Source organism: Gymnoscopelus braueri (assembly GCF_963280865.1).
Source record: "Gymnoscopelus braueri genome assembly, chromosome: 8".
NCBI classification, from domain to species: Eukaryota; Metazoa; Chordata; class Actinopteri; order Myctophiformes; family Myctophidae; genus Gymnoscopelus; species Gymnoscopelus braueri.
Window position 1 is genome coordinate 20,975,669 of NC_137609.1, and position 27,594 is coordinate 21,003,262.

Genomic DNA, 27,594 nt, shown 5'->3' on the forward strand with positions numbered 1-27,594 from the left:
GGACCACAATGTCATCATGACTATCAAATATGAAACCATATGAAAACCATGAAACCATAATTCAAGACAATAGGAAACTACTTCCCCCTGTGTTCAAATCTGGCTTCACACAGTTGATGGCATTTCTCAAGAGAATAAATGCAACCATAAAATATCAAACAAGTCCATACCATGAAATTCCTCTCAGAGGGAACAATATATGTAAAACAACTTATATAAACATAATTATATATATATATATATATATATATATATATATATATATATATATATATATATATATATATATATATATATATATATATATACATATATATATACACACACACACACACACACACACACACACACACACACACACACACACACACACACACACACACACACACACACACACACACACACACACACACACACACACACACACAGAGAGTAGGGCACCACACTTGTCCTCATTTATAAAACAATAGCAAAGTATCAAAGGAAAAATGTCAAATCTAGAAAAGGACACAGCAGGCTAAAGGGTTAGTGTAATCTTGCAATATTTAGAAGGATATTTAGCCTGGTCTGACTTCTTGTCAAACACTGCATCATCAAAATATATCGACATAATGCCTTATGAATAAGTATCATAGGGCTAACCATGGCAAGTTTCAAAAGTCTTTTCAAATTTATTTAATATGAAACATCTTGGTCCTTGAGATATGACGCGCATACAGAGATCTGTAGAAGTAGACAGATTTGATGGATGATGTTGTGGATGCGCACAACTACTCCTGTTCCATTTAGCATTAGCTACAATTTGCCGGTGGCAAATACAGTACCAGAAAAGCAAACATTGCACAGTAAAATCCTGAGTGTTAATCCAGAGTGTACAAATGTAACCAAATGGACCAGATTTGTACACTTTCCGAGTTATTTTAACATTCAGGATTTCACCTGGTCAAGACTTTACTTGATTTGATGTAGCTTTATTTATATTATTTATACATATTTTCCAAACTCGTGCTACTGTAGAATTCAGTGGCTGAGGCTGCAGTGGTAAGTAGCATAACCATTCTCTGGATAGAGAGACAGCTCTTCTGAACTGCAGCACTGCCCGTTGTCAATTTCTGTGACGAAGGCAAATAGAAAGGGACATTTCATTAACACTCAAAAACTTTTATTTGATAAAGACCCAATTATTCAAAAAAAAAAGTCTCTTCTGTCACACCTGAGAATATGAGCTTTTCCTTCATGATGTTGATGTCCCGGCTGGGCCTGCGCACCACCGTGCTCAGCATGATCTGCTCCGGGTTGTAGCTCTGTATGTCGCTCATTTTCCACCTGTCAAGAGCGTGCACATGAACAAGGACAAACACACACCATCAAAAGCACATACTGTACATGCCAACGATTACGTCAAGCTGCACAGTAAAATTCTCAGTTTTCATGTCATTCTATTTGAACGCTCTTAAAACCAGGGGGGAAAAAACACAAAGGATTTGACTGTGTGTCATTTAACTATGCCATTCAATTGTTAGCAACAACACAAAGATTCCAATATGGTAGAAAGCCAGATACTGAAAACTAACATGGAATACACAACACAGTGTGACCCAGTGCCAAAAAGAATGGCACCACAAGAAAACATATGAGGGAACTGTGCACGTTGACACTGGGGCGTTCGGGCAGAATGAGCACAAGGAGGACGAACAAGGAGGCAGCAAACCAAGGCCAAGGCCAGTCCCACCAGTTACCTGATCATATGATAGCTGACAGATGCCAGGGGCAGCAGAAAGAGGTTGCATGCAGATCAGGCAGAGCAGAGGACAAAGTAGGATGAAAGGAGAGAAGGGCGTGTGAGAAAGAGAGAGAGAGAGAGAGACAGCGAGAGAGAGGAAGAGAGTGAGAGCGTATACAGCATGGAGCAAAAAAAAGAAAAGAGGGGAAAAAATAGAAAGAATGAGAGGACAAAAGGCAGTAAGGTCAAGAAAGAGAAATGTGGGGTAGTGACTAGTGAGAGAGAAACCGCAAAGAAAGCATGACAGTCAGTATAGAGAGACAGCAGACTGCACAAGGCTTTACTAATATTATGTCATACGGCCAAAAATACAGAAAAAAAACACAATGTAATTGACGCGGCCATACGATGAGGTAAAATGTGTCTTAACCGTCTGATCGTCTTCATAAAGCATGACAGAGCAGACAAACAGTATGTCCTTGCTGCAAGGTCAGACTGGCTTTCAGCAAATTCAACTTATGGCATTGCAAATTTGGAGAATATCTATGAAAAATAGCATTTTGTCAGACTTTCACTTCTGCTACGATGGAGTAGACACAATGTGTGAAAAGCTCCATCTAACTTGAATTACTTAATCACATTCATCTAGACCAAATCAATTATTTTAAGGACCATCCTAAATGTTATACAACTTGAGTCAGCCAATGCGCAGAGGTAAATCACAGCCTCTTGAACAAGCCTGTGACTGAATATCCTAACATGGTGGGCAACAAAGAACAAGCTATCTCTTTTTCTATACTGAGACCAGAGCTGCAGTTGTCGCGTGAGGCGGTGCTTAGTGACATTAAAACTGAAATAGCCACCATGCGCCAAGAAATGTTTAAAGATATCTCAACTTTCAATGAAGAAGCCAAGGCAGCCATCTGCTCGGAGCTAGCAAAGGAACTATCCTCACTCCATGCCAAACACACAGAATTATCTGATGAAGATCTGGAGATGGTCACATCTCTGAGTGACCCCATAGATTGAGCTGCAGCCCTGGAACAATTATAGAACTCAATGGCAAAGGAGAACAAAAAAGGTTGTCTCTTTTGAAGAACTAACATAACATATCTTAAATTCTGAATGTTAATATTCGTTACTGTATGTGGCTTGTGTGCATTATAGCCTACCTAAAATGAAATCACTAAATTGAGGGAACATGAGTTTGAATATGAGGTTCACTAGTTTAACAGGTTTTAGTTTGTGCCTCAGGGTGAGTTCCGTTCCTGTTTTTACAGGTGAAAATGGCACTGTATAAAGTGATTACTCATTTAATTGTGAATGTAGTCTCACACAAACACAGTTACACAGCTTGTAGACAACAACTAGCTATCCTACCTTTTCTCCTTTTAAAAAACTGTGCTAATAATTGCACATGTACCATAGATGCACATCTTTATGTCTGCAAACATCAACACTCACTGTCCCAACAAAACTACGACTTACTTTTGAAAAGTGAATATTGCAAGGACTATGGCGATGGAGACGAGGTCTGATGCAATCCAGATAAAGCTGTATGCTTGCTGGCTCTGCAACATAGAGAGGGAGAGAGGGAGAGAGAAAGGTTGAGTACCACCATACACACCACTAGAGGACACTATCACCACGTCCTGTACGTTGTGAGCCCAGCACAAGGCACTACAGACTATGAATGAGGATGTGGGACAGCTGCTTTCTAGCCTGAGTTGTGTGTCCTTGTCCCATGCTGTGAATTGTGTGTGACTGTGTCCCAGTGTCCCGTTGCACTCCTTCAGCACCACGCTGCGCTCCAGCCTGCCGCTGGGCTGCCTCACATCTTTCTGTGCCCTCGCCCTCGAGTCTCGCTGTGCCCTCGTCACTCTCTGTCCTCTCTCCTGCTGTACTGTACGCTGTCTTTCTGCGTGCCCTTGTCTTTATTACGGCGGTGTCAGAGGAAAAGAAAGAGAGAGGCAGTGTTTACCATGAGCCAGCTGGGGTAAGGCACCTTTCGGAGGACTTGAGGGGCATCGGAGGAGACGGAAGGCACCCCACTGCACCACAGAATGGAGTAGAGCCAGGGTTCATTCACTGGGTACACTGTCACGCTCACGTTATTGGCCAGATACGCCCTGAGGGAAGAAAAATAAACGCAGTGTAACATCATGTCTGTCCCATCAGCATTTATAATAATAGCTTTGTAGTTTAAAATGTGCACCTAACCAAATCTGTACAGTATCTCTGTTGTGTAGCTTCAAACCGTGATCAACCCATGCATTCTTACTATGATAAAGCTACAACACACATCATACAGCCTTTTAATCCTTTTTTTCTTCTTAAATTTTTTTTCACATTGAAGCAGAAGAAGACAATGACACTTAACAGCTGGTGCTTACTGTATGTCTTTGTGGCTGATTTTGCTGTAGTGAAGGGTGAGGCTAGTGATGCCCCTCTGTTTTATCTCCTCCATTGAGAGCTTTTCATTGCTGGTCTGCTGCAGCCCACGCACTCTCCCCCTAGCCGTGTCAGGGGTCCAAGTTGCCTAGGAGATCAAATATGCTGTTACTCTTTACAATGGCATGTTCTTTTTTAGCAATTGAACCATAAAACTGAACAAATTATGAAACAATGGAAATGTTTTTCGTTTTTTTATAAGTTATTGACCATATTCATATGGTGGGACATTTTACGCTTACTTTGTACTCAGGAGGCTGGGGGGGACGCTCATCCCACCAACCGAGATTCAAGTAAAAGCAAAATGCCCATCGTGTGAATATGGTCAATTAAAGCAGTGGTTCTCAAACATTTTCCTCTCAAGGACCCCCAAATTGACCCCCATCTGAAAACATGTTTTACCAGGGACCCCATAAGAGACAATTTGTGTTCCTTTTTTTTATTATTCCAATTCTTTTTGAAATGCAGAGCTTGTAGATCGGCTATTTTCAAATAACCGATGTATATAGGATTACAATTCTTTTAATAGGATTTTGATGCTAAATAAACTAAACAAAAGCTGGGGAGACTCCCTGGAACCCCATCAAGGACCCCATTTTGAGAACCACAGAATCAAAAGGATGTGAATGCATCATCGGAGAGACCTACAGTTCTCACCCTCTTCGGGGAGATGCCTGCCCTCTGGACGGCCCACAGTGTGTCCATGAACCAGTTGCGATGGCGCGGGTGCTCAACGGGGGGGCTGCGGATGGTGAGAAGAGCAGAGCGGTTGGCCCTGGATGCCACACGCAGCATCTCCACCAGACTGCACACAGATTGGTTCCCTATTCTGTTTCGATCCCTCTCTGTCAGGGAACGGACTGTCCAGTAGGGGTCACTCTGAACGCAGGAAGGGATACAGACTGTGAGACAGAGGAGTGTGTGTGTGTGTGTGTGTGTGTGTGTGTGTGTGTGTGTGTGTGTGTGTGTGTGTGTGTGTGTGTGTGTGTGTGTGTATGAGGGCAAAGACAGACTCACAGACATGAGCCATGGAAAATTAGACGCAGACATGAAAGGGCCCCTTCAGCAACTACAGCTAATGATGAAGTGCTGCCATTCATTATGATAATACTATTTGTAATCGGGGAAAGGTGAGCTAAGTTGAAATACCTCCAAAAACCACTGGCCCGCATTTAGAGACCGTATCTCAGTCCAGTTGAAGAGCGAAGCGTCGTCATACTGCCTGTCTGGAAACACCTTTCTGACATCAGTGGTTCTCCTCAAGGTACGGTCCCGCATCAGGAAGGGAATCCCGTCCACACTGGGAGAAGGAAACAAACTTATTACAACATTTAGACAAATTGATAGTAATTACTGTAGGTATCTCAATTGTTGTTTAATAGGGTCTCCTTTTATTGAGTAATATAATGTAAGAAGCAATGAATTGACTTATAATGTGTTTACTTATTTGAATATTTGGATCACCATTAGTAGCTACTAAAAGTGGTAGCAAAAAAAGGGGGGGGGGGGGGTCTATTCTTACTGGGGTCCATTTAAAAACTAAAAAATGCAGAAACACTAACAACATGAAACAATTGAAAATGTTTGCGTACTTATATCAAAGCAAAGAGAATCAAACCTTTGTATGGTGGTTTGGATAGTCAACTTTTACATGTTAAGAACATTATGACTTTCCTTGAGACCCTCTATCAAAACAGCCAGACAAACTCAACTAAGTGTTAAATATTACAAGATTGTTATATTATTTATGTATAGTTAATAACCTGATATGTATAGTTAATAACTTGATATGTATAGTTAATAACCTGATAGCGACATCTGCCTCGAGGGAGCTTGCCCCCTGCTGTAGAGCTCTGTTGAAAGACAAGATAGTATTCTCTGGAGCCAGCTGCAGCAGACATACAGAGACAAGAGTGGAAGTCACAGGTGAGACATATTGGCTATTTGGCATAATTTTTGTTTTTGTTATGTTAAAACAAAAGCTTTTCTGTTAAAAGGTTTAAGCTCTATGCTCTGATGCTCAGTGCTATGGAGTGTTTATCCAGTAAGAGGGGTATCCCCATCTCTCCAGCTCTTTAATAAACAGAAAATAAATGTTTCCAATTTCATCCAATCAGTACAGAGAATGCATTTATCTCATTATCTTAATTTCAGTTCTAATTTGGTCTGCTCAATACTTTGTTTCATTAATTCCAATTTCACATGTTTATGCTGTATTCTGGATGAGTGCTCTCTCCAAATTGTATGAAATTGGTATCCTGACCTGAAAATGTACTTTCTGTTTAATAATGTGCTGGAAAGACTAATGTACTGAACAAACACTCTATAGCAATGATGATCAGAATATAGAGCTGTTTTAATACTTATTTTACACCACCGTCAAATACACTGGCCAGAACTACCCAACAGACATGTTAATCCTAAAAATGCCATTGTGGATGTACTGAAAAGCATTTTCTATTGAACCTGTCAGCTTTTAAAACCACAAAATTAGTCATTGTTTTGGTCTACGTATAATCATATAAAAAGAAAAGAAAATCATATTTCTCATCATGATGAAAAGCCGGTTGTGTCTGTGTGTATGTGTGTGTGTGAGAGAGAGAGAGAGAGAGAGAGAGAGAGAGAGAGAGAGAGAGAGAGAGAGAGAGAGAGAGAGAGAGAGAGAGAGAGAGAGAGAGTCAGACGGAGAGGAAGAGAGAGCGAGAGAGACAGAGAGAGTGTTTGTTTGTCTACAGTACATGTAGTGATCTGGAACAGTAATTGCTTGTCTGGCTGGATGGCTGTGAAGCAGCAGTTCAGTGTGTTTACTTTCTAATCTTTACAAATCCTAACACAGTAGTGTTATGCGGCCGGTCTGATGGCATAATTATACATGTATACATACTGTACAGCAAGTGATACAGCATACACCATTTTAACTCCTCGACAAACACTTCCTACAAGGCCATCTACAGAATAATATTGTTTTGATACATTTTGATTGACCTTTTCCCCATTTATTTCAACATTTTAAAACTAAACAGGGAGTCAGAGCTCACCATGGGTGCTCCCCGTCTTCCAATGACCTCAGGCTGAGGTTTAAGGTTGTCACGATCCATGATGCAGGGGCAGTTGAAAGTGAGCGGTGCTAAACAGACCACCAGGAGGATGGCTACGTACACCAGCAACACCGCCACTTGAAAATCTAACAGGGAGGAGGACCTCACAGTTAGATCCACACCAAAACTTGGTTATATTATGCAACCCAGTTTTGGGGCAATATTTTTGGGGTCGTTTTAATCTGACAGAAGAGTATTAGACAGGTTTGGTTTGCCAATGCATTCTCCCTCCCAACTCATCATATTTCAATGCTTCGTCAGGGACCTTTCGTGTCCGATGCTGCCATATCCCTATCGGTATGCAACTTGGACTGCGTTGAGTCAGCAGTAGCGGCTTCACCCTTGTGATGTACAAAAACGAATTTCACCCACTTTTTTACCTTGTAAACCTGTGATGTGACAATAAAACTGATTCTGATTCTGATTCTGATTCTGAACGCCTACTTTTCAATGTTTTAACTTGTTTTCTGTGTTTTTAATGGCAACATTGCCCTGTTCTGAAATCAGGTCTGCATCAGACTACCCTGAAAGCTGAATAATGACCCAGTACCCAGTGCATTAAAATGTGCGGCCAATGGGTCCTGACCAAGCATTGTTATGTGATGAGTTGGGAGTGAGCAGATGAAACCATTGAAAGCCGGCTATTTTGTTCTGTGATAAACAATTTATCAAAAAATAAATTTCAATTGTTTTGACGTAGTAAAAACCAGCCATCTGGTACTCCCGGAAAACACATCAGTCTTAAGAATTGGTTTCAAGCATTATTTCAACCTGAACTGGGGGACCCTGTTCAACGAAGTATACAGGGATTAAGCTGTTAACTTCTCAGTGATGATGCCAGCTTTTGGTTTGAGATAGACTTGAAATACACTTACTGGAGCTCCTCTTATGGACCACATATCCAGCCAACAACCAGCCCATAGCTGTGACAGCTACTAGGGCTCCTATGTGCAGGAAAGGTGCGGTGAACTGCACATAAAAAAACAAACACATGAAATGAAGGAGGAAAATTGTAATTAAGAAATGTAGTAAGAGCTTGATGAAGTTTGAGAAATTCTAATTTAACAAGCATGGGTCTTCCCATGCTGGCACCTACAACAATGGAAAAACAGTTTTCTCGCAAGTATATATACAAGTTATACAGTCACATTTTTACAGGTAAATGTTTACACTCCCTCGGATTTGACTATTTTAAGACGAACCTGTAGAGATATAAGGATGATGTCCCACTCATCATCCCAAATATAATCGATGGACACCACACCAGAGATAGTGGTTAGCAGAGTGGCCAGCACTCCAATCTGCAGTGGCAAAACACAAATGCTTTGTTACCTGATGTCCGAATTGTTTTGCGGAGCAAAATCATAGCAAGGAAGGGAGATATAATTGAATGTACCTTGTGAACCCAATAGAGGTTTAGCTGCTGCCCCAGTGAAATATGAAAAAGTGCTAAAATCTGCAATGTTAAGAACAAACAGAATAGTTTATTTCATCGATAAAAAAAAGCACACACTCACACACAAAACATTTGCAAAACATATTTAGGAGAATGAAAACCCAGCTACCATTAAGAATGTAATGTAACTGAATCCAACAGCGGTGGATACGACGAGGGGGACAGTCTCATCCCTCCATTCTCCAGACCGGTTGTACAATGACCTGCAATATCAGACAGGTGATGATTTGATGAATGGTAAAGCAAGCCAATATGTCATGAGATGCTAGTTTTACCTCAACAATGAGGCCTGATTTAAAGGGACACACCATGCTGTTGATGTGCATTTCAGTTAATTGTTGATGTGTTCCACCGTTCCAACAAGTCCCCATACCCATATAGTCTATGGACGTCTATGGACAGCATCAACCTCATCATGTCATCATCAACATCATATAAAGTAGAACGCTGTCGGGTGGAAACCTTGTATGTCCAAAACTGCTACTTTTCAGGAATTGGAAAAAATAACCTGGGTTCCAGGGGTCCTATGTAGTTATTATTTAATCACAAGCTTTTATTAACAACTTTCATTGGTTCCATATTTATACCAACCCCACAGACACACTTAACCACCTGAGTTTGTAGATTTTTTTCGCTAGTGTTGCGCGATGTATAAGAAGTAGGCAAAACGTAAAAAGTTGAAATATGAAGATACAAGGTTTCTGCCCGACAGCGGCTAAAACCCAGAAAGTAAGGTTTGTAGTTTTCCCAACTACAGTGAACTTTTCAACTTAACCTCCATGGCATTTCAGAGACACATGGAACACTGCTCAGTGTTATGGCTATGCTAATCAAACATTAGCCCTACAACAGCAAATACATAGGAAATTGCGATTGCGTCCCTTTTAAACAATGATGAATTCAGACTCAATGTTTTCTAAAAAAGATACATCTATTTAAATGAACTGGTCAATTTAATTTGCAATAAATCCCCTTCTCCTTTTGTAAAATATGTAGTTAGATGACTGACTTACCAGGTGAACTCATTGTAATCGTTTTGAGCCGCCAACCAGAAGTAGACCCAGAACAGCAGCAGGAGGAAAGAGCTGCACAGGATAGAGAACCATGCACACTCCCACTGTGGAGCAAAACAAACACAACACAACACACCATTTGTACATGCTAGGCTAGGCAATGGGCATTTAGCTTTTGAATGCACTCACAATGAGTGAGCAGTTTCTTCTGGACAACTACAAAGCCAAAGTGCAGTAACTATATTTTGGGACATATTGACTTTATTTGTCTCAAAGGTCATATCAGCCTTCATGATTTTGGCGGATAAATCCATTTGGCTGGCCAATAAGAATTAAAAGCCTGTTTTTAATCAGTTTGATTCGTAGTTACTGCTCTTTGGCTTTGAAGGGCATTACTGTACAGTAGAAGTATTTGATTGATCCAAAAAGCGGAAATTAATTACTCCGTCACTAACACAGCCACACGCAACGGAAACCACACATTGAATGAGGACCAATGTCCAACATCTATGCGAACACAATTGGCCCGTGTTTGGGGGAGGGAAGCTGGGCGGGGAGGATGATATTGGTCATTGCATGTACTCCTACGAGCTGGGGCGGCACCTATCAGCGGGGAGTTTTGGGCGGGAGGAGTAAGACAATAGGCTCTACGTCCTCCCGGACAACATATGTGACCACACAGAAATGTGTGTGGGGAGGAATCAATTTTGGCATAACAACTAAATTGGGGAGAAAAATGGGCTAAAAATATTTTAAAGAAAGCGCTGAAATTCGCTCAAAATGAGAAATGACTTCCACAAAAATGAACCCTGCTCAAATATACATAAACTCTCTTGCACTAATGTACACAGTAAAATCCAGAGTGTTAACTTACGCTACGAGTGTTGACGCTATTGGTATCTCAAATAGATGACTTAAGAGTTTCTCTTCGCTTTGCTCATTAACTAAGCCTTTTAACCCCTCATCTGTCCTCTGACATGACATGTGGGGCAAAGGTTTTGAGGAGAGAGTGTGCACTGTACAGGGATACTTTGCCTTCAGTAATTAACAGGATTAGAGGTTAACGCCACATGGTGAGGTGGGGACCAGTGAGAGCCAGGCTGGCTAAAAGCTCCGTTGAGCTCTGATCAGCTTTGCGCCACGCCACACCTCAGGCTAATATTAGAGGCAGGACGATAATGACCGAAGGACCCAACAGGACTGCTCGTAGCGGAAAGGTTTCGTAAAAGGGAGGTATTGTAAAGTATTCAGAAAAGAAACTGTGTGAGGCTGTGGACATCATCTAAAACAGTGACTCAATCTTTTTAATTTCAAAGACCCCCTTTTTGTCTGGAGCGGCAGTGGCTCAGGAGGTAGAGCGGCTGCTTAGCAATATGAAGGTTCCTGGTTCAATCCCTGGCTTTGTGTCAAAGAGTCCTTGAGCAAGACAATTAACTCCTCGTCCTAACTGCTCCCGATGAGCAGGTTGGTGCCTACGTGTGAATGGGTGAATGAAATGCACATTGTAAATCACAATCACAAAAAGGTGCTATATTAATTAACTTACATACATTTATCTCTGGGACCCCAATCTACACTGTAATAAATGTGTTATTTTAACTCTGAGAGTGTACAAATGGAACCAAATGGACCAGAGGCCGGACACCCATAAGGGCCTATTTGCTTCCTAACTATCAATCATTTAGTTGAGGGCGTTCCATAATATCCCCCAAAAAAGTGGTTCCCTGGAATCACGTTGAGAACCAGTGATCTGTAATTAATGCAGCTACTGAAAATAGTACATACTGTGCTAACAGATACTATAATCTCTATGACAACAAATCAGGGGGGTGGGGGGTAAATGGTTTAGATAAGGTCAGGTGAATCTATGAGGCAACTGGCTAGAGTCACATTGTGAATCTCATCTCACTAAACTGAAATCACTGGGCCTGCTGAGAAACCTATGTATCTAACTATTTATCTAAGTTCATGTTACTAATTATCACATTGCGGATTAGGAACCTTGAGGTGGGGGTCGCAAATGTTTACTGAAGAGTTTATAGTACAAGGTGGAGGGATGGTCACCGAGGAAAAATAAAAGACTGTGGGTTTTCTATGCTCATTATAAAATTAAGACTTGATAGTTATTGTATGTAAAACCAATGTTAAAACTTTTTCCCCAACTGCTCCCCTACTCAGAGCAAAACAAACAATACACTGTAAAATTCTGTGTTCATTTAACTATGAGTGTAAAAATATACAATGTTTACATTCTCAGAGTTACGTACACAAACAGATTTGCTCTGCTTTCTGTGCTCCATGTGACCAGTGAAAATGATGACATTACATAAAAATCTCAAATGAACAAAGTGGTTATCAATGTAATATTTATTACTGGTGTGTAGTAGCTCTATGTACTATGTATGTGTGTACGCCAACATTCCTAAATCTGCACTACCAACTACAAACATTTGAATGTTAATGTGTACAGGAGAAGTTGGAACTTCTTCTACACAATTCTGCAACATGGTCTCTACTTCTAAATCAGACGTGTGCTTGGAGTCAATCGTCAGAGTGGTGATAAATCTAGACCTATCAGCTGCCTCTGACCCTCTCCTGATGAAGGCTGTACATTTTCTGTAAAGAACAAGGTCTGTGACAATTCAGCCTTATCACACTGATAGAAAATGAGTAGTGGTACAGTACATTCAAGATTCACACCTGTCTGTCTAGTTTCACATTTTACCAATACAATGAGAATCATGCTTTTGTGCCTTTGCTGCCGTCTCAGAGCCATGACATTCCCCCAAAAAGTTTCCCCCAAGAGTTTAGTTCAGCGATATGCAGATACTGTACACACGCAATACAGTAGTGTTCCAGTTCCAGGTTTTTCCGCTAATATCTTTGTGTCCTCACTTCCAATTTCACTTGTTTAATCTGTATCCTGACTGAGTTCTCTATCACGATTGGATAAAATTGGTATCCTGACCTTAAAATGCATTTTCTGTTTAATAAAGAGCTGGAGAGACATGGAGACCACAGTTACTGAACAAACACTCAGAATATAGATACACTTATTTTAACCAAAGAAAATCACTTACCCTACCTTTAAAGGGATATTAGTTCAGATTTTTTGAGTATTTTCTGTAGGAAATACTTACCATTAATGTAGTGGTTGCAAAGGTATTAATTGATTGCCCGGTCCCGAGTTATGGTCAGGTTCTGATGAATATGAAGTAGTAGCCCCCACCAGATTTGGTGGGGCTCATTAAAAATAAATTAATTTAAAAAACTAGCGTCGTTTGTATTGTTGACCTATTTCTACCATATAGTGCAGGTTTCGTTCAACTTCGACCCCTCTGTCACATAGACACACACGACCGGAAGCGGAAGGCCTACAAATTCACCCCCACTTTTGACACAGCGCCGCTACTCTGGGTCCGTTAGAACGATGAACTGCAGCTGCCAATGCAATCCCTATGAGAGGATATGAGAATTAGCCTACTTTTAAAATATTCCTACATTAACTGGAGACGATATTGATTTAAATAAAAATATGTTTCCAAATGTATGGAGTGTCTTTGTCAACATATCTTCTTGTTTTCTTAATAGTTGATGTGTTTCACATTTAATTTGCCACTTTAACGAGTTACCCATAATGTTAACACAGCAGAGGCGAGACGGCAGACAGACAAGTTGTCGCATTTCAGTGACATCGCTGTCTTTACGAGCGCCGAGCGGCGACCAGTGGCGTACCCACTGTAAAGGCAGGACAAGCGGTCGCCTGCCCAACTAAGATCTCGCCTCCCCTAAAAAAAAACAAATAACCCGAAAAGGTGTCAATGCGTGCTAATGTCCTCAAAGTCACGCATCCAACAAGCTTTGAACTGAGCAGATTGGACCTTATGTTCCAGAGATAACATCTTGATAACGGCCACTTTCGCCAGTTTTCTGGGTATTGAAAACCTCAAGGGATGCGTCCGTGACGTATATACCATGCAACCACTTAAACTCTAGATCTCCGATGCTAGCGGTTTTGACACACTGATGGAGTATATTATAGTATATTGTGGGTAGTATATCGAGATGACATATATGGGACATTAAAAAGGACAAATTAAACAAATGGGACAGTTTATTAGAACACAAAAAAAATCGCTACAGCCTCAGTAGTTAACCAGTGAAATTACGGTATTTTACAATGCCTCTCATAGAGATTGGATTGAGAGCTGCAGTTCATCGTTCTAACGGACCCCGAGTAGCGGCGCTGTGTCAAAAGTGGGCGTGAATTTGTAGGCCTTCCGCTTCCGGTCGTGTGTCTATGGTACTAATGTTTGTGTCCAGAATCACTGTGCCGCGGCAGCCTACTCACGCACAAAATATATGACACAAAAAATAGTACCATGTGACAGAGGGGTCGAAATTGAACGAAACCTGCGCTATATGGTAGAAATAGGTCAACAATACAAATGACGCAGGTTTTTTTTAATGAATTTACTTTTAATAAGCGGCCCCCACCAACTCTACTAATCTACCGGAACTACTTCATATTCATCAGAACCGGGCTAGAACCGGACCAGAACTCTGACCACAGGACTCGGGCAATCAATTAATACCTTTGCAACCACTACATTAATGGTAAGTATTTCCTACAGAAAATACTCAAAAAATCTGAACTAACCCTTTAATGCCTAAATTGAAAATTTGTATCACATTTCTGAAATTTGATCCCCAAATTGGATAGCTTTCTATGGCACCCAGCACCATCACAGTTGCCCATCCTTACAAAAACCCATGAGCTACACAGAGGCCTGACTACTGTTCTGATAGTCTGCTCCTGAGAAGACATTAAGCCCTTGTCAACAAGAACAGGGAAGCACTGAGTGTAAACATGACCGGTTCGGAAAGAAAGGATTGTTGTCCTCAATAACGAGATGAGTCAATAGGCTGCTTAAGTTATGACAAATAGAACTTCGGTTCCACAAACAACATTTCAGTACATGATTACTAGCTTCTATGTCAAGTGGCCAACTACATAATGCTTTGTAAATAGGGAAAGAAGGGGAGAGACGCAGCTTTGTGCTTGTATTTTTTCCCTTGGTAAGAACATCATTCGCAGTTCACACATTCCGTAAATGGACTAATTTATGGTTGGCCCACTCTTTGTACTAACAGGACTGATCTGGCTGGCTCTGGGCTCACAGTTTGTGTCAAACACAGCTGGGTGTCTGGCTGAACTGGCTCTGAGCAAAGGATCTCAACACCACACTGACTCTATCACTAGCTTTTTACGGTGTAGCTCTGTAGGAGATGGTCAGTGTCCATTTTTAGACCCCAGATTTACCATAGTATAGGGTCAAGTCAAAATAATTCTTTGGGGTTCAGGTTACAACTTTAAGGATAACATTTAAATCTGTCATGTTTCACTTTGGAACCAGTTATTTGGTTTTCTATTTGGTAGTATTACAGAACAGCTCAGTCTTTTTTTTAATACTTTGTTTTTATTATTTTTGTTTTAGAAGAAGCAGAAGCATGTCATCTTGGGCAGTACAGTACAATGTTTATGCTGCGGGCTATACAGTCCAAACGAGAGGGATCCCAAATAGAGCAACATCAGTCATTTACAAAGTTCTCAGTCCGTTTCTCCACTGTGAAGTCTATGGCAGTTTGCCAACAGATATCCCACAGATTCACTCATAATCCTAACAGTACGATGAACGGGCCTAAAAAGAACAACCCAGTCTTAACTCTGAGAGTATAGGACAGGGGTCAGATAAGTAAGTTTGGCCTCTAGAATTTTTTTCTGTCATTAGATGGCAGACCGGTACATAATTAATTTCTAATTCAATGAATTGATTGATAAAGAAATGTTGCTCATGTGATTGGTGGAGCCATCCTGGAGTGTGTGGTAGAATAGTGATAGTCAGACGATGTGCAGTAAGGAATAAAGGATCCATCTGGAACTTGCAAGAGACATCCTTATAAAACACTCATGTGATTGCACTATGAGGGGGTCAGTGCACCCCACTGCCTGTCATTGACTCAATACAATTATTCAAGTGGGGCTCAATTTAGACATTAACTCATTAACCGCCAGAGTAAAACGTCGTCTACAGCCGAGCCGACCTTGGCAGCGATTCAGAGCGTTTTCACTAACGCTTGAAAAATCATATATATTATTATAGAATATTATTCTTCACAACGATCCATCCACCGATCGCTTTAAAAGACGTCGCCGAGTCTCGTCGAATCGGGGGGGAAAGCGTTTCGTCGCGATAATCCGTTCCATAGTTATTGGCAGTTAATTGTGTTAAAGCATATGGCAGGGGTATTCAACAAGATTAGGCAGAGGCCCACAATTGTAAAATTACTTGAAGTCGGGGGCCACAAGACAAACAAAAAAGTTCATGGTTTAACCGGAAACCGTTAAGAAATGTGTAACTGGTTGGTTATTATGTTATTATTTTATTTATTTTGTGGTGCAAAGGTACTTCCCTCCTAAAGTGACGCCTGGAGGTAGCCGTCCAGCAGCCATGTAACAAAGCTGCAACTGCTCCATGACTGCTGCCAAATTCTGCCTTGCAAGTTATACATAGATAAATAAACTGTGGTTTATATACAGTGGTAAAACTGTGGTAAATATATTTTTACTTTAGTAAAAGGTAAATTCACCCTTAAGAAAATCACTTGGGTCAAAGTGTCTTAAGAAAAGTATCTGGTGTTAAAGGGATATTTCACTTTCAAAAAAACGTTGGGTCATTTTATCGTCTACTCAGGCTTTTGTGAGCCCCCCAGACCGTTTTTAAGTTGCTTGATTTAGTATTTAGATATTTGATAATCATTTTATCAGACACGCCCCCTTCCTATACAAACCCATTATAACTTCAAACTCCATTTTTAACCTGTTAGATTCATCAAAAACACCTGTCCTTGGTTCTGGTGACTCACCCTGCCCTCCTAATACGTGAGGGGGCCGTGTTTTTTTGATTATTTTTTGTATTGTATTTTATTTTTTACATTTTCCCAAAAAAATATTAAAAATAAATGAAAAAAGTAGGCCTAATTGAAAAAACACGGCCCCCTCGCGTATTAGGGGGGTGGTATGAGTCAACAGAACCAAGGACGGGTGTTTTTGATGAATCTAACATGGTTAAAATGGAGTTTGAAGTTACAATGGGTTTGTATAGGAAGGGGGCATGTCTGATAAAATGAATATCAAATATCTAAATACTGAATAAAGCAACTTAAAAACTGTCTGGGGGGCTCACAAAGGCCTGAGTAGACGATAAAATTACCAAAAGTTTTTTTGAAAGTGAAACATCCCTTTAACTTTTAGAAAATGTTAAAGCAATAAAGAGACTGGATAATTTGTCCCAGTACCATTCTTTCAGGTGAATGATCTCACACGTCAGTGTGTCTAGCTTACATTTCCAAGAAGCTTGTGACTAGATTCAATACTTTCAGAATGATTAACCTTTTTCACCATGTAGCTGGGAAGCTTGACAAAAGCTAAATCCCTACATTTTCAGTGGCACGTCAGAAGGGAAGAGCACAACATGAGTTTTGAGTGCAGTTCGTCTATTACATGCCATCTCCCTAAATTTGTATAGCTACCTATTTTTGAGTTGAGTGGACTCCAAACACTCAATAGCGTCCAAGGCTGAATGTCATGATGCTCTAATGCTCAACAAATGGTTCATGAAACGCATCATGAGAGCTTGTGTTCTCTCTCTCTCTCTGCAAATAGACAGAAATGGTCCAATCTTATAATGAGCGTATTGAGGACCAAAATGAAGATGGGCTGAAAATCGGTGAAGTGGTCCTTTAACACGCCATCTCCATCAATTTGTAACTATTTCTGAGTTGTGGGTGGATTTTGACCATCACATCAAAGAAAGAATTCTCTATGTACATCCATTAGCTTTTACAGTCGTATGTTTCATTCAATCCAGATTGCTCATGAAACACATCATACTGTAAGAGCCTGTGCCCTGTGCCTGAGCCATGTACTCAAATATAAACAAAAACCAAAAACCAAGAAGCAGTATGTCACCAAAATGGACATAATATGTCATAATAAGACATCATGTTGTACTATAGCACACAATGGCCCCTTAGGGACTACACCATGAATTTTTACTTTTTCTTATTTTTTGTGTATTTTTGGTCTCCCCTACCTCTCTTCTATCCCAAAAAATACCCCAGTTTGAACACTCAGGCTTTCACAGCATATCTGGGGTTTTATGTAAATTGGTCTCAAAACAGGCCAAACTGATTTGCCCCCGAAAGTGACGTCACTAGCGGTACAATCCCTCCCGTTTTTCAGATCCAACATTAAAATATAAAAAAATATATATTTTTTTTAACTTTTCCCACACAGAACCAGGAGATACAATGCATACCAACTGGCTCAATAGCGCCACGTGCCAAATCAGGACAATGTGGTATTGCAGGTAAAAGTGCTTTATAAGCCAGAGAGAAGTTAGTTGGAATGAGTATATCTGAGGCTTGATTTAGGCTCAAACCTTTTGAAAAACGGGGACATAAACAATATGATATTAAATATTAGATATATTTTTTTAAATTCATGGTGTAGATCCTTTAATTATTAACCATTAATGAGTTTTGGTTAACGGAATATGTTCAAAATGGTCATCTGTACAAACAACCATCCAAGATTATAATCATTTTTAGGGAGTATGGAATGTGTTCCAGGGCCACAATAAAACTCCCCACGGGCTGAATTTGGCCCGCGGGCCGCCAGTTGAATATCACTGACATATGGGACTGTCAGTGTGATGTTGTAAAACGAAAAAAGAAAATAAAAAGATTTTTCAGATCATCAAAATCTATGAACCAAACAAACTAATCGATTTAATAGATTATCGATAATAGTTCATTTAACAAAATAATAAATTAGTATTCGCCTCACAGCTCCTCACGATGCGACGCGTTGTGAGATTGTAAACCTATTTTCTAAACTTTTGCACGACACCATTGTGCGACAAAGGAAAATAAAGTTGCCGCTAATTGACTACTAGAATAAATGGCAGATTGATCTCCAAAAAAGCATTTTGCTGCCTCAATCCCCCAGTACAAACACTCATTCTTATCATACATACACGTGCATGCATTTGGTTGCAAGTTGCAACAATTACTTTCTTACCATACAGCTGTCATCATGGGAACGTTGGTAGCGTTTCCAGCGGCAACCATAGATCCCAGTGACAAAGGACACAAACACCTGCTTCTCATAGACCTGCTGCAAGGGTTGGTGTTTCACCATGCTCCTACAGCCTCAACGCGCCACCAGTCTGTTAACATCCCACACACAACAGGGAACCCTAGGCAAGGCAAGGCAAGACAAGTTTATTTGTACAGCACATTTCATACATACAGGCAATTCAAACTCTCTACGTATAAGGCATTTAATTAATAGGAATTTAAAGAATAAAGTTAAATATTATATAATAAAAAGTATAAAACATGTGAAAGAAATGAGCAGAGGTAGATCAGTCCATCAGACGGCTTGACTCCTGCAGAGCCATGTGATAAAAACATATTATTAATAATAATACCAAATAATTAGTCATGGTTATTCCTCAGGAGCATCATATTGTGTAAGAGAGCATTACATTCGGAGCATGGTGCTTTAACCCACCCACCTATGGGGACTCTAACCCTCTTGATCAAGCACTAAGACAATGGCCCTGACAGGTATGAACCTCTGTTGTTCAGTACACACACACACACACACACACACACACACACACACACACACACACACACACACACACACACACACACACACACACACACACACACACACACACACACACACACACACACACACACACACACACACACACACACACACACACACACACACACACACACACACACACACACACAGTACGTCTGTCATTCACACACAATATAGCAAACCCCAAACATCAGAAAACCTATTCAAATCAAACAAGGGCCAAAACTATCAATGTGCATGTACTTCACACACATGATTACGTTCTTGTCTATAAACCTGGTGGTATAACCTGCCATGCTGCCAGGTCAGGAAAACTGCTTGCTTTTTGGGTGTCCTTTCTGCCACACCTTAGAATTCACCATTATGCACTATAATAGTCCTGGATGACATAAGGTCATAATGTAAAAGCTAGTCAGTTAATGATGATTACCAATATTCTAGTTAGAACTCTAGCGGCTGTATTCAAAATGAGCTGTACCTGTAACTTTGTCTAACCTGCTAGAGATAAAGCCAGAGATGTTTTTCTAAGTCTTGTTTTGTACAACATGAAACCTATAATTCTGAATACATGTTTAAGATGATAATACTTGTTATTGACTTATGTGGCTATTACAATTTAGATCTAAATTACACCAAGCTTTATGAACACAAAAAAAGAGTAAGAGAAAGCCAGATTAACTTCAACCACTGTGCTTACAAAGTAGAGTTGACATGGCTTGTCAAGCTGCCATGTTGTTATTGTACGTTTTTCACAAAACACAGTGAAGATGTTGACCGACTTCAGCGTTGTTTTGAGTAACAACAGTGGTCATAAAAGAGCTGCCAACATCCTATTCAGTAGGTTAGTCATGTCTGGGATATGCAGTCTAATGATACGGTATGATTTACTGTCATTGAAAAGTTGACCATTAGATTTGTGCTCTTGGAAACATTTGAGCCTTTCGGAGCTGACCGGCACAGCATGCTGCCCTCACACTTGCTTTTGACTTCGAGAAAAATTTTCGTTGCCTTGGTGGCTTTAGAAAATGTCTTGGCACAAATAATTGTTTTTCATTCCTCTCTGGTAGAGATGGCAACAAGAGTCAATTCTCTTTCTCATTCTCAAATAATTAGATAATGTTTCATTGGCTTATTTTTTGTTTTGTTTTACCAGTTTAATATAATTTCTGTTCTTATAACCGATTTGACATGTTTGATATAATATCTCAAATGAAAGTTGCTGAATAAAACTTTCAGTGTGACTTTCCTTCATTTAAAAAACAAAACAAAAAACACCTGCTTAATTTTATTTTTATTTTAAGTATGGTTCAAGCCAATTTGGTCTGGCTGGGTGTAGGAGCAGCACAGCCTCTAGGGACCACTAGTGGGACTTTTTACATGATGTTAATAGTAAACAACCTGTAAGTCAACCTGTAACTTCATGCATTTGAAGTTTAGTTTTTAGAATTTATGAACAGCAACAGCAAGGGGAAGATGGTTTAGAGAAACAAAATCTCCTTTTTGATGAAAGTTTTAAGGTATTAAAAAAGACCAAAATGAAGGCATAGAGCACTGAGCATACGGTATTCAATAAATTGTCCCCTTGGCCTTCAATCACTCTCCACAATCGAAATGGAAGTAAAGACATCAAATTCACTTAACAAACTGAAGCTATAATCAATAAACAGATTTCAATTGATTTATTTGTCTTTCAATTCTATAAGCATACACGGTTGTTGTTTTTTACTGTATCCTTTGCAAACTGCTCCTTGTGGATCAGCATGGGTTAATTTCATAATGCTTCTCAGCCAAAACAGCAATTATCCTTGTGCCAGAGCAGAAGTATTAACCTTTAACCGGTGAGTCAGTGATAACTGCAATACACAAACAAATTTAATATAAAATATTTATCAGCCATAATGAGCAAGAAGAAAGACAACTTCCATGACAGCAGGTAGCTAGGACAAGTAAACAGATTATTGTGTCCTGTCTGTCTGTCTGTCTGTCTGTCTGTCTGTCTGTCTGTCTGTCTGTCTGTCTGTCTGTCTGTCTGTCTGTCTGTCTGTCTGTCTGTCTGTCTGTCTGTCTGTCTGTCTGTCTGTCTGTCTGTCTGTCTGTCTGTAGAGCAGTGTCATTGCCAATTACCCCCATGTTTACTGCCATCCCTGTAGCTGCCAACCCCCACTGTTGGCCACTGGTATCATGTAGACAACAACCACATGTCTCCTGCGATACACATGGAGTCACGTCCAGCCATTTTGCAGCCTGCAGCACCTGACAGCTTGTTGTTTCACCTGGAAAAGTGTAACACATGTAAAGGTTCATGCCATCTCCCCCATTTCCTTAACGGACGACTATCTTAAATATGAACTTAAATATGGCACATATAATAACAGAAATACCACTTAAAATGTGTGCTGTGAAATCTATTATATCTGAACTGAGAAAAATCGAAGACGGTAAATATCTTATATATAAGATTATATATTCTATATAACTATATAGTTATATAGAATATAGTTATATAGAATATAGTTGTTTTGTTATTTTAGATGCCTAAAAACAAATGCCTGTATGTTTTCACTAACAAGTATTAGATTTATAAAAGGGGTTTATGTTTTGGATATTCAGCATTTTTGCGAGATCGGGCGACTAGTGTCTGGTAAAAATGATAGCCATTATACAGGACCTCACCACATAGGGTTTCCAACTGGGGGCTAGGTGAAGATATAGTACTGTAGAGAATGGAACAGGGTCATGATGGAAATCTTTAATAACTGTTGTATTCCTCTGACAAGTATTGCATGTATGTAAGCTCAAATTAAATGAGATGCTTATCTTTCCAAATTATACATAAAATGCATGTAGGCTTGGTTCCAAATCTAGTTATCTGGAGGCCAAATTGCAAAGCATGCATTCAATTCAAGGTTTCCATTTAATTCATCATTAAGTGCAAGCTGAGTGGAATAAAATTGGATGATAATATATTTGAAATCTGTACTAAGCCTTGCACAAAAAAAAACAGTATTCTGCTGAGTCAGAGATGCCTGAATCTATTAATTTGTCTTTTTGATGGCAGAGGGAAATGAATGAGCATTTCCCCCTTGTGAATGCTGTCAGTTAAGGACAAAAGAGAGAGGCATGGATCCATTTCCTGGCAACCTTCCTCAACAAGACTGGTCCCTTGTCCTTATCACTGAACAAATAGATTATAGCAACACAAAAGGCCAGTATAAACGTCAGTGTCTGGCTGTTGCATGTTCCATGCCAGTGGTTCTGGTTCTCAAACGTTTTCATGCATGTATTGGCCATATGTATTTGGTCACGGACCCCCATCTAAAAAGATTTTGTGCCAGGGAGAAAATAATAACTACACACAGATCTGCATACAGGCTTTAACTGGTTATTTATTATTACATGAGAACTCTACAGCCCAACAGAGACTTTCCCAGAATCAGACACGCAGTTCCTCCAGCAGGGGTCCTGGCAGATACCCAACATTCACATTTTAACCCAGTAGGCCAGTATCCAAAATAAAAGTAAATCAGGACTAAGCCTGAGCCCTATGATAACCCCATTTCAAACTCTGCTGTCCCTCTCTGGCCTTGTTGTTTCCAATGTAAAATAATCATCGGTGCATAAGTTAATTAGACGAACAAATGCTGTCATCCACCTTTCAAACATTCTGTATGATGACATGAATGAGCAATGCTCCCTTTTACGGTCAATGATTAGTATGTTTGTTAAATGTAGTTTACAGCTCTTCAAGACAGCTGTATTTCAACAAGATCCACATGTATTTATGCACCGAGTGACCTTGTGGTTCCTTGCATCTATTTGTCTTTGTACTTATACCAGACATGTGTTGTTGTTCATGTGTTCTTGCCACAGTGTCATCAGATCAAATTCCGGTGCTTTTGTTGTACATGTACCTTGACGAAATAAGTGTTTCCGATTCTGATTCAGCCGAAAGGGCAGCTCCTCCTATTTGGTGTTTCAATTAGCATTAAGTTTGTCATTCAGTTGGCATGTGGTTGGTTCCTCCTCATTAACCAACTGTTACCTTAGCACAGGGTTTCTCAAAGTGGGTGTCGTGGCACCCTATGGTGCCAGTCCAGGGGTGGAATACTTTGGTAATATTTGGATTTACAATTATCATTATTTGATCACTATTTTATATTAGATTAAATGTCAAGTACTAAGTACATTTTTCATCAATTCTAACCAAAATGGATATTCTCTTGTTTTCCTCAAGACGTATCTCAGGGGAAATATTTATGTATACACACATTGTGACCCCCTACATAGACAGGCAAATGGAATCTTCCTAACATTACATGTCAGTAGATACCAAAGGCTAGATGAAAGGGGAATATGGATAGGTTAATCAAGAGAACAAATAACACAACATTGGAGGCCGTTTATGATTAATCAGGGGCAGCAAAACAGTAGAAAGTGAGGCTTTATAAGTATAACGATTCACCCCGGTATGTCTATGATCTGCAGGGAAACGTTGTCAAAGAATTTGGGCCGTTGATGAAACAATTATGTTTAGGGTTGCCCTGAGCCCAAAAGGTTTGAGAACCACTGCCTTCAATATTCAATATCAATATTAAGATCAATATTAAGGCCAGTCCACACCTATGATTCGCGATGCAACTCCTTGCAACATGCAACTCCTTGCAACTACTTGCATCCCAAATGGCAGTTGCAAGGAGTTGCATTGGTATGGACTGGCCTTTATATCGATATAATGATATGAGACTAGATATCGTCTGGGATTTTACATATCGTAATATCGTGAAAAAATGCAGATTTACAATCTCGCAAATGCAAATGCATCGCAAATAATGCAACACGTTGTGAGCTATTTTTGCCATTTGTCTTGATTTATTTTTTAAGGAAATTGCTATTATTGTGACAATACTATATTAGCATCACAATGACGATATCGAGGTATTTGGTTAAAAATATATGATATTAGATTTTTTTCCCATATCGTCCCCAGCCCTAACTTCAGTACAAGTCCTGTTTCTTGCCAGCTTCTCCAATTCTATCCTGTTTAATATCTATCTGTCCCTCTCTGTGGTACTCGGTGTACTGTACTGTAGCTGTCTGTATGCTTGGAATTACAAACCAATAGAATAATCATACTGTAATCCACTGAGCTGCAGCCATTCAATTCGTATAATAATCCATTGAAGCCCAAATTACTTTGTCGTACGACTGTGTCACTCACCAATAATAACTGATTTTGACATAATGTTTTTGAAAATGGGTTATTTTTGTCAAGCGACTAGGCTATATCACAAAGTATAAACTGGGCCTAAATCGCTGCTATGTCTGTCTATACTACAGTTAGACCTTTATCTGCCTCTTTCTAGACTCCCTCCAGCATTCGTTCGAACATGAAATATATGTGCATGAATTAATAACACCCCTGATTCTCAAGAGGAATTGAGCATATAGCCAAAAATAGAGTTTTCATTAACACTATGTGCCTATTATTAATCACCAAAAGTCAGGGTCTGGGATCTGAGGACATACACAGTAAAATCAGGTAACTTAGAGATTTTTTACACTTCAGTGTAAAATACTGTAGGTCTGGCCTACTCTGATGTTTATCCCCCAACCCCCCGTTTCTAAGATGAATCCAACAGGTGGTAAGAAGACTACATGAATAAAGCTTCATTGATGATAACATCCTTTCCTTTAACTGCTGAACCTTCTCTTCCTGCACATTATCAGTCAAGCAGCATCTGACAGTCCTATGGCTACCATTTAGTCATTAATTATTAGAGATTAAAAGTTGCTGGTCATTAAAGTCTTTAACTAATCATCAGATTTCAAAGGACAAGGGGAGGGACAAATACTTAATATATAAGTGTCTTTCATTTTCATGCTTCATGTTGTCAACCAATCAATCAATCAATCAATCAATCAATCAATCAATCAATCAATCAATCAATCAATCAATCAATCAATCAATCAGTATGTGTAGACAGGTCTAGACCTATATGCCATTACAGCATTTAGTACATGTTTACTATCCTGACAAGCTTGTTCTTTACTCCAAAGCCAAATTATGAATAGAGATATTAATAGAGATAAATACAGCCAAATGACCTAATCCTAGTTCCATGTCAGTGTATACACACCACCAGTTATTATTTCTTATGTAAATCTAATGACAATGATTTTTCTACACCCATTTTGCTGATACAGTAGACTATACGTTTCATTGATTAACAGAGATCCAGAAACAGGCATTGAGACCTCTCTTTTATACAGTCTATGATTGAGACACATCAGACGTAGGTAGGCTACACTGTGCCATACAGGCAGGCCTACTGTGTCATTAAGACCCTGATTACCTGAATGAGCAGTTGCAAATGCAGTAAAATAGGCTACAGACTTTAAGTCCAGTAACAGCTAAGCTAAATTGACATGATGAGAAACTAAAGTGTACAAAATCATGATGGCAAAAGTATCCCACAACAACCCAGTGAATAAGTAAGTTCACTCACTCCTGTTACATAGATTGTTTTATTTTGTCCAGTATTTATGTCAAATTGTTTGTAATAGATTATGATGATGATGCAGTTGTGGGAAAAGTACTCAAATGTTTTACTTAAGTAAAAGTATCAATACTGCAATGTTGAAATACTCTGTTACAGGTAAAAGTCTGAAATTTACTTGAGTTAAAGTACAAAAGTGTTGGTATCTAAATGTACTTAAAGTACCAAAAGTAGAACGTAGCCTACTCATTATGCAGAATGTCCCATTTCACAAGTTTTCAAATGTATAAAATGCATTAAAATCTTTTGAAAATAGCAGATCTACAAGCTTACAATGCGCAAGGCATTGTGAGCTTGTAGATCGGCTATTTCCAAATGGCTGAAATGTAGGGCTGAAGTGGTTAATGTTAGTATGTTAGCCCCATTTGGAACCTCTCCCTCCGCGCATCGCAGCTAGGTTAGTGCTAGGTTAGTGTATGTTTTGTAATAATAATCAAAATCTACAAAGTAACTATTAACTTAAGTTTTCAAATAATTGTTTAAAGTAAAAAATAAAATAAAAATGTGTACTTAAGTAAATGTACTTAGTTACTTTACACCACTGTGAGTGAGTACTTCTTCCATCACTGGTATGTTAGATCACAACTTCTCTCCAAACGACAGCTTTGCCTTAAACCAAACAGTGACGGCTGACAGACAGCCTCTGGGATTACATGAGGAGGATAATCCGATAAACTACGCACAAACATCACACTTAAAAACACAAACACTTACCACCAAGACTGTGTATCTTCTGGATGATGTTAAAAACGCAAAGAAGGCTCGCAAATAATCGATTACATCCCCATATACGTTGGAATAATATAGCCTTTTTTTCAGCTTCAGTTTCAGTCCTGAGCTCCAAATAAAAATCTTCAAAGTTAGTTTGAGGAGCGGCGGTATCCAGTCCAGTGGAACACATTAGCCTAAAGCACTAAACTGTCCTTAAATGATCGACCGGCGACTCATAACGTTAATAAAAAAGAAGAATTGAAGTTGTTATCGACAAATTGTGGTGCAATTTAGACGCACCTATGTTTCATACTTAATAGACGAGGAGAAACTGTAATCCCTCTGACACGTTTGTGGGTGGAGCTGTGGAGTACCTTTGCCTCCCGTAGATAGAGGGCGATGTGCATACATACTGTAAAGTAACTGAAGTACATTTACTCAAGTACTGTAGGTTACTTATAAGTACACTTTTGAGGATTTGTTTTTCTTTGCTGGAGTATTTCCAATTGTCAGTGCTTTTACTTCTACTCTACTGCATCTCAGAGTCAGAGGCAAATATTGTACTTTTTACTCCACTTCCATTATTTGACAACTTCAGTATAGTTACTTTATAGATTTTGATTATTAGGCCTATTACAAAACATACATTAACCACTTCAGCTCTTGTAGATCTGCTATTTTCAAAATATTTGTATACATTTTATACGCTTGAAACCTGTGAAATGGGAGATTCTGCATAATGAGTACTTTTACTTTTGGTACTTTAAGTATATTTTGATGGAAATACTTTTGTACTTTTACTCAAGTACATTTTTAATACCAGACTTTTATTTGTAATAAGAG

General features: G+C 39.5%; 1 protein-coding gene across 5 annotated transcripts; it reads right to left on the reverse strand.

Moving 5' to 3' along the window:
• Positions 1-317: 317 nt before the first annotated feature.
• gdpd5a (glycerophosphodiester phosphodiesterase domain containing 5a) lies at positions 318-27,088 on the reverse strand. Of its 5 annotated transcripts, none has more exons than XM_080435522.1 (16): positions 26,755-27,088; positions 18,887-19,064; positions 9,742-9,845; positions 8,838-8,931; positions 8,669-8,728; positions 8,475-8,573; positions 8,148-8,241; positions 7,213-7,358; positions 5,980-6,062; positions 5,324-5,474; positions 4,832-5,053; positions 4,117-4,262; positions 3,705-3,852; positions 3,212-3,294; positions 1,214-1,326; positions 318-1,112 (listed from the first exon to the last, which is right to left on the reverse strand). In XM_080435522.1, the coding sequence occupies exons 2-16, from the start codon at positions 19,004-19,006 to the stop codon at positions 1,021-1,023; spliced, it is 1,755 nt and encodes a 584-aa protein (XP_080291648.1). In that variant the 5' UTR covers positions 19,007-19,064; positions 26,755-27,088; the 3' UTR covers positions 318-1,020. The 5 variants fall into 5 exon arrangements, with proteins under 5 accessions (XP_080291648.1, XP_080291647.1, XP_080291646.1 ...); XM_080435521.1 differs by having other exon boundaries at positions 4,823-5,053; XM_080435520.1 differs by lacking the exons at positions 318-1,112; positions 1,214-1,326 and adding an exon at positions 1,392-2,761.
• Positions 27,089-27,594: the final 506 nt, after the last annotated feature.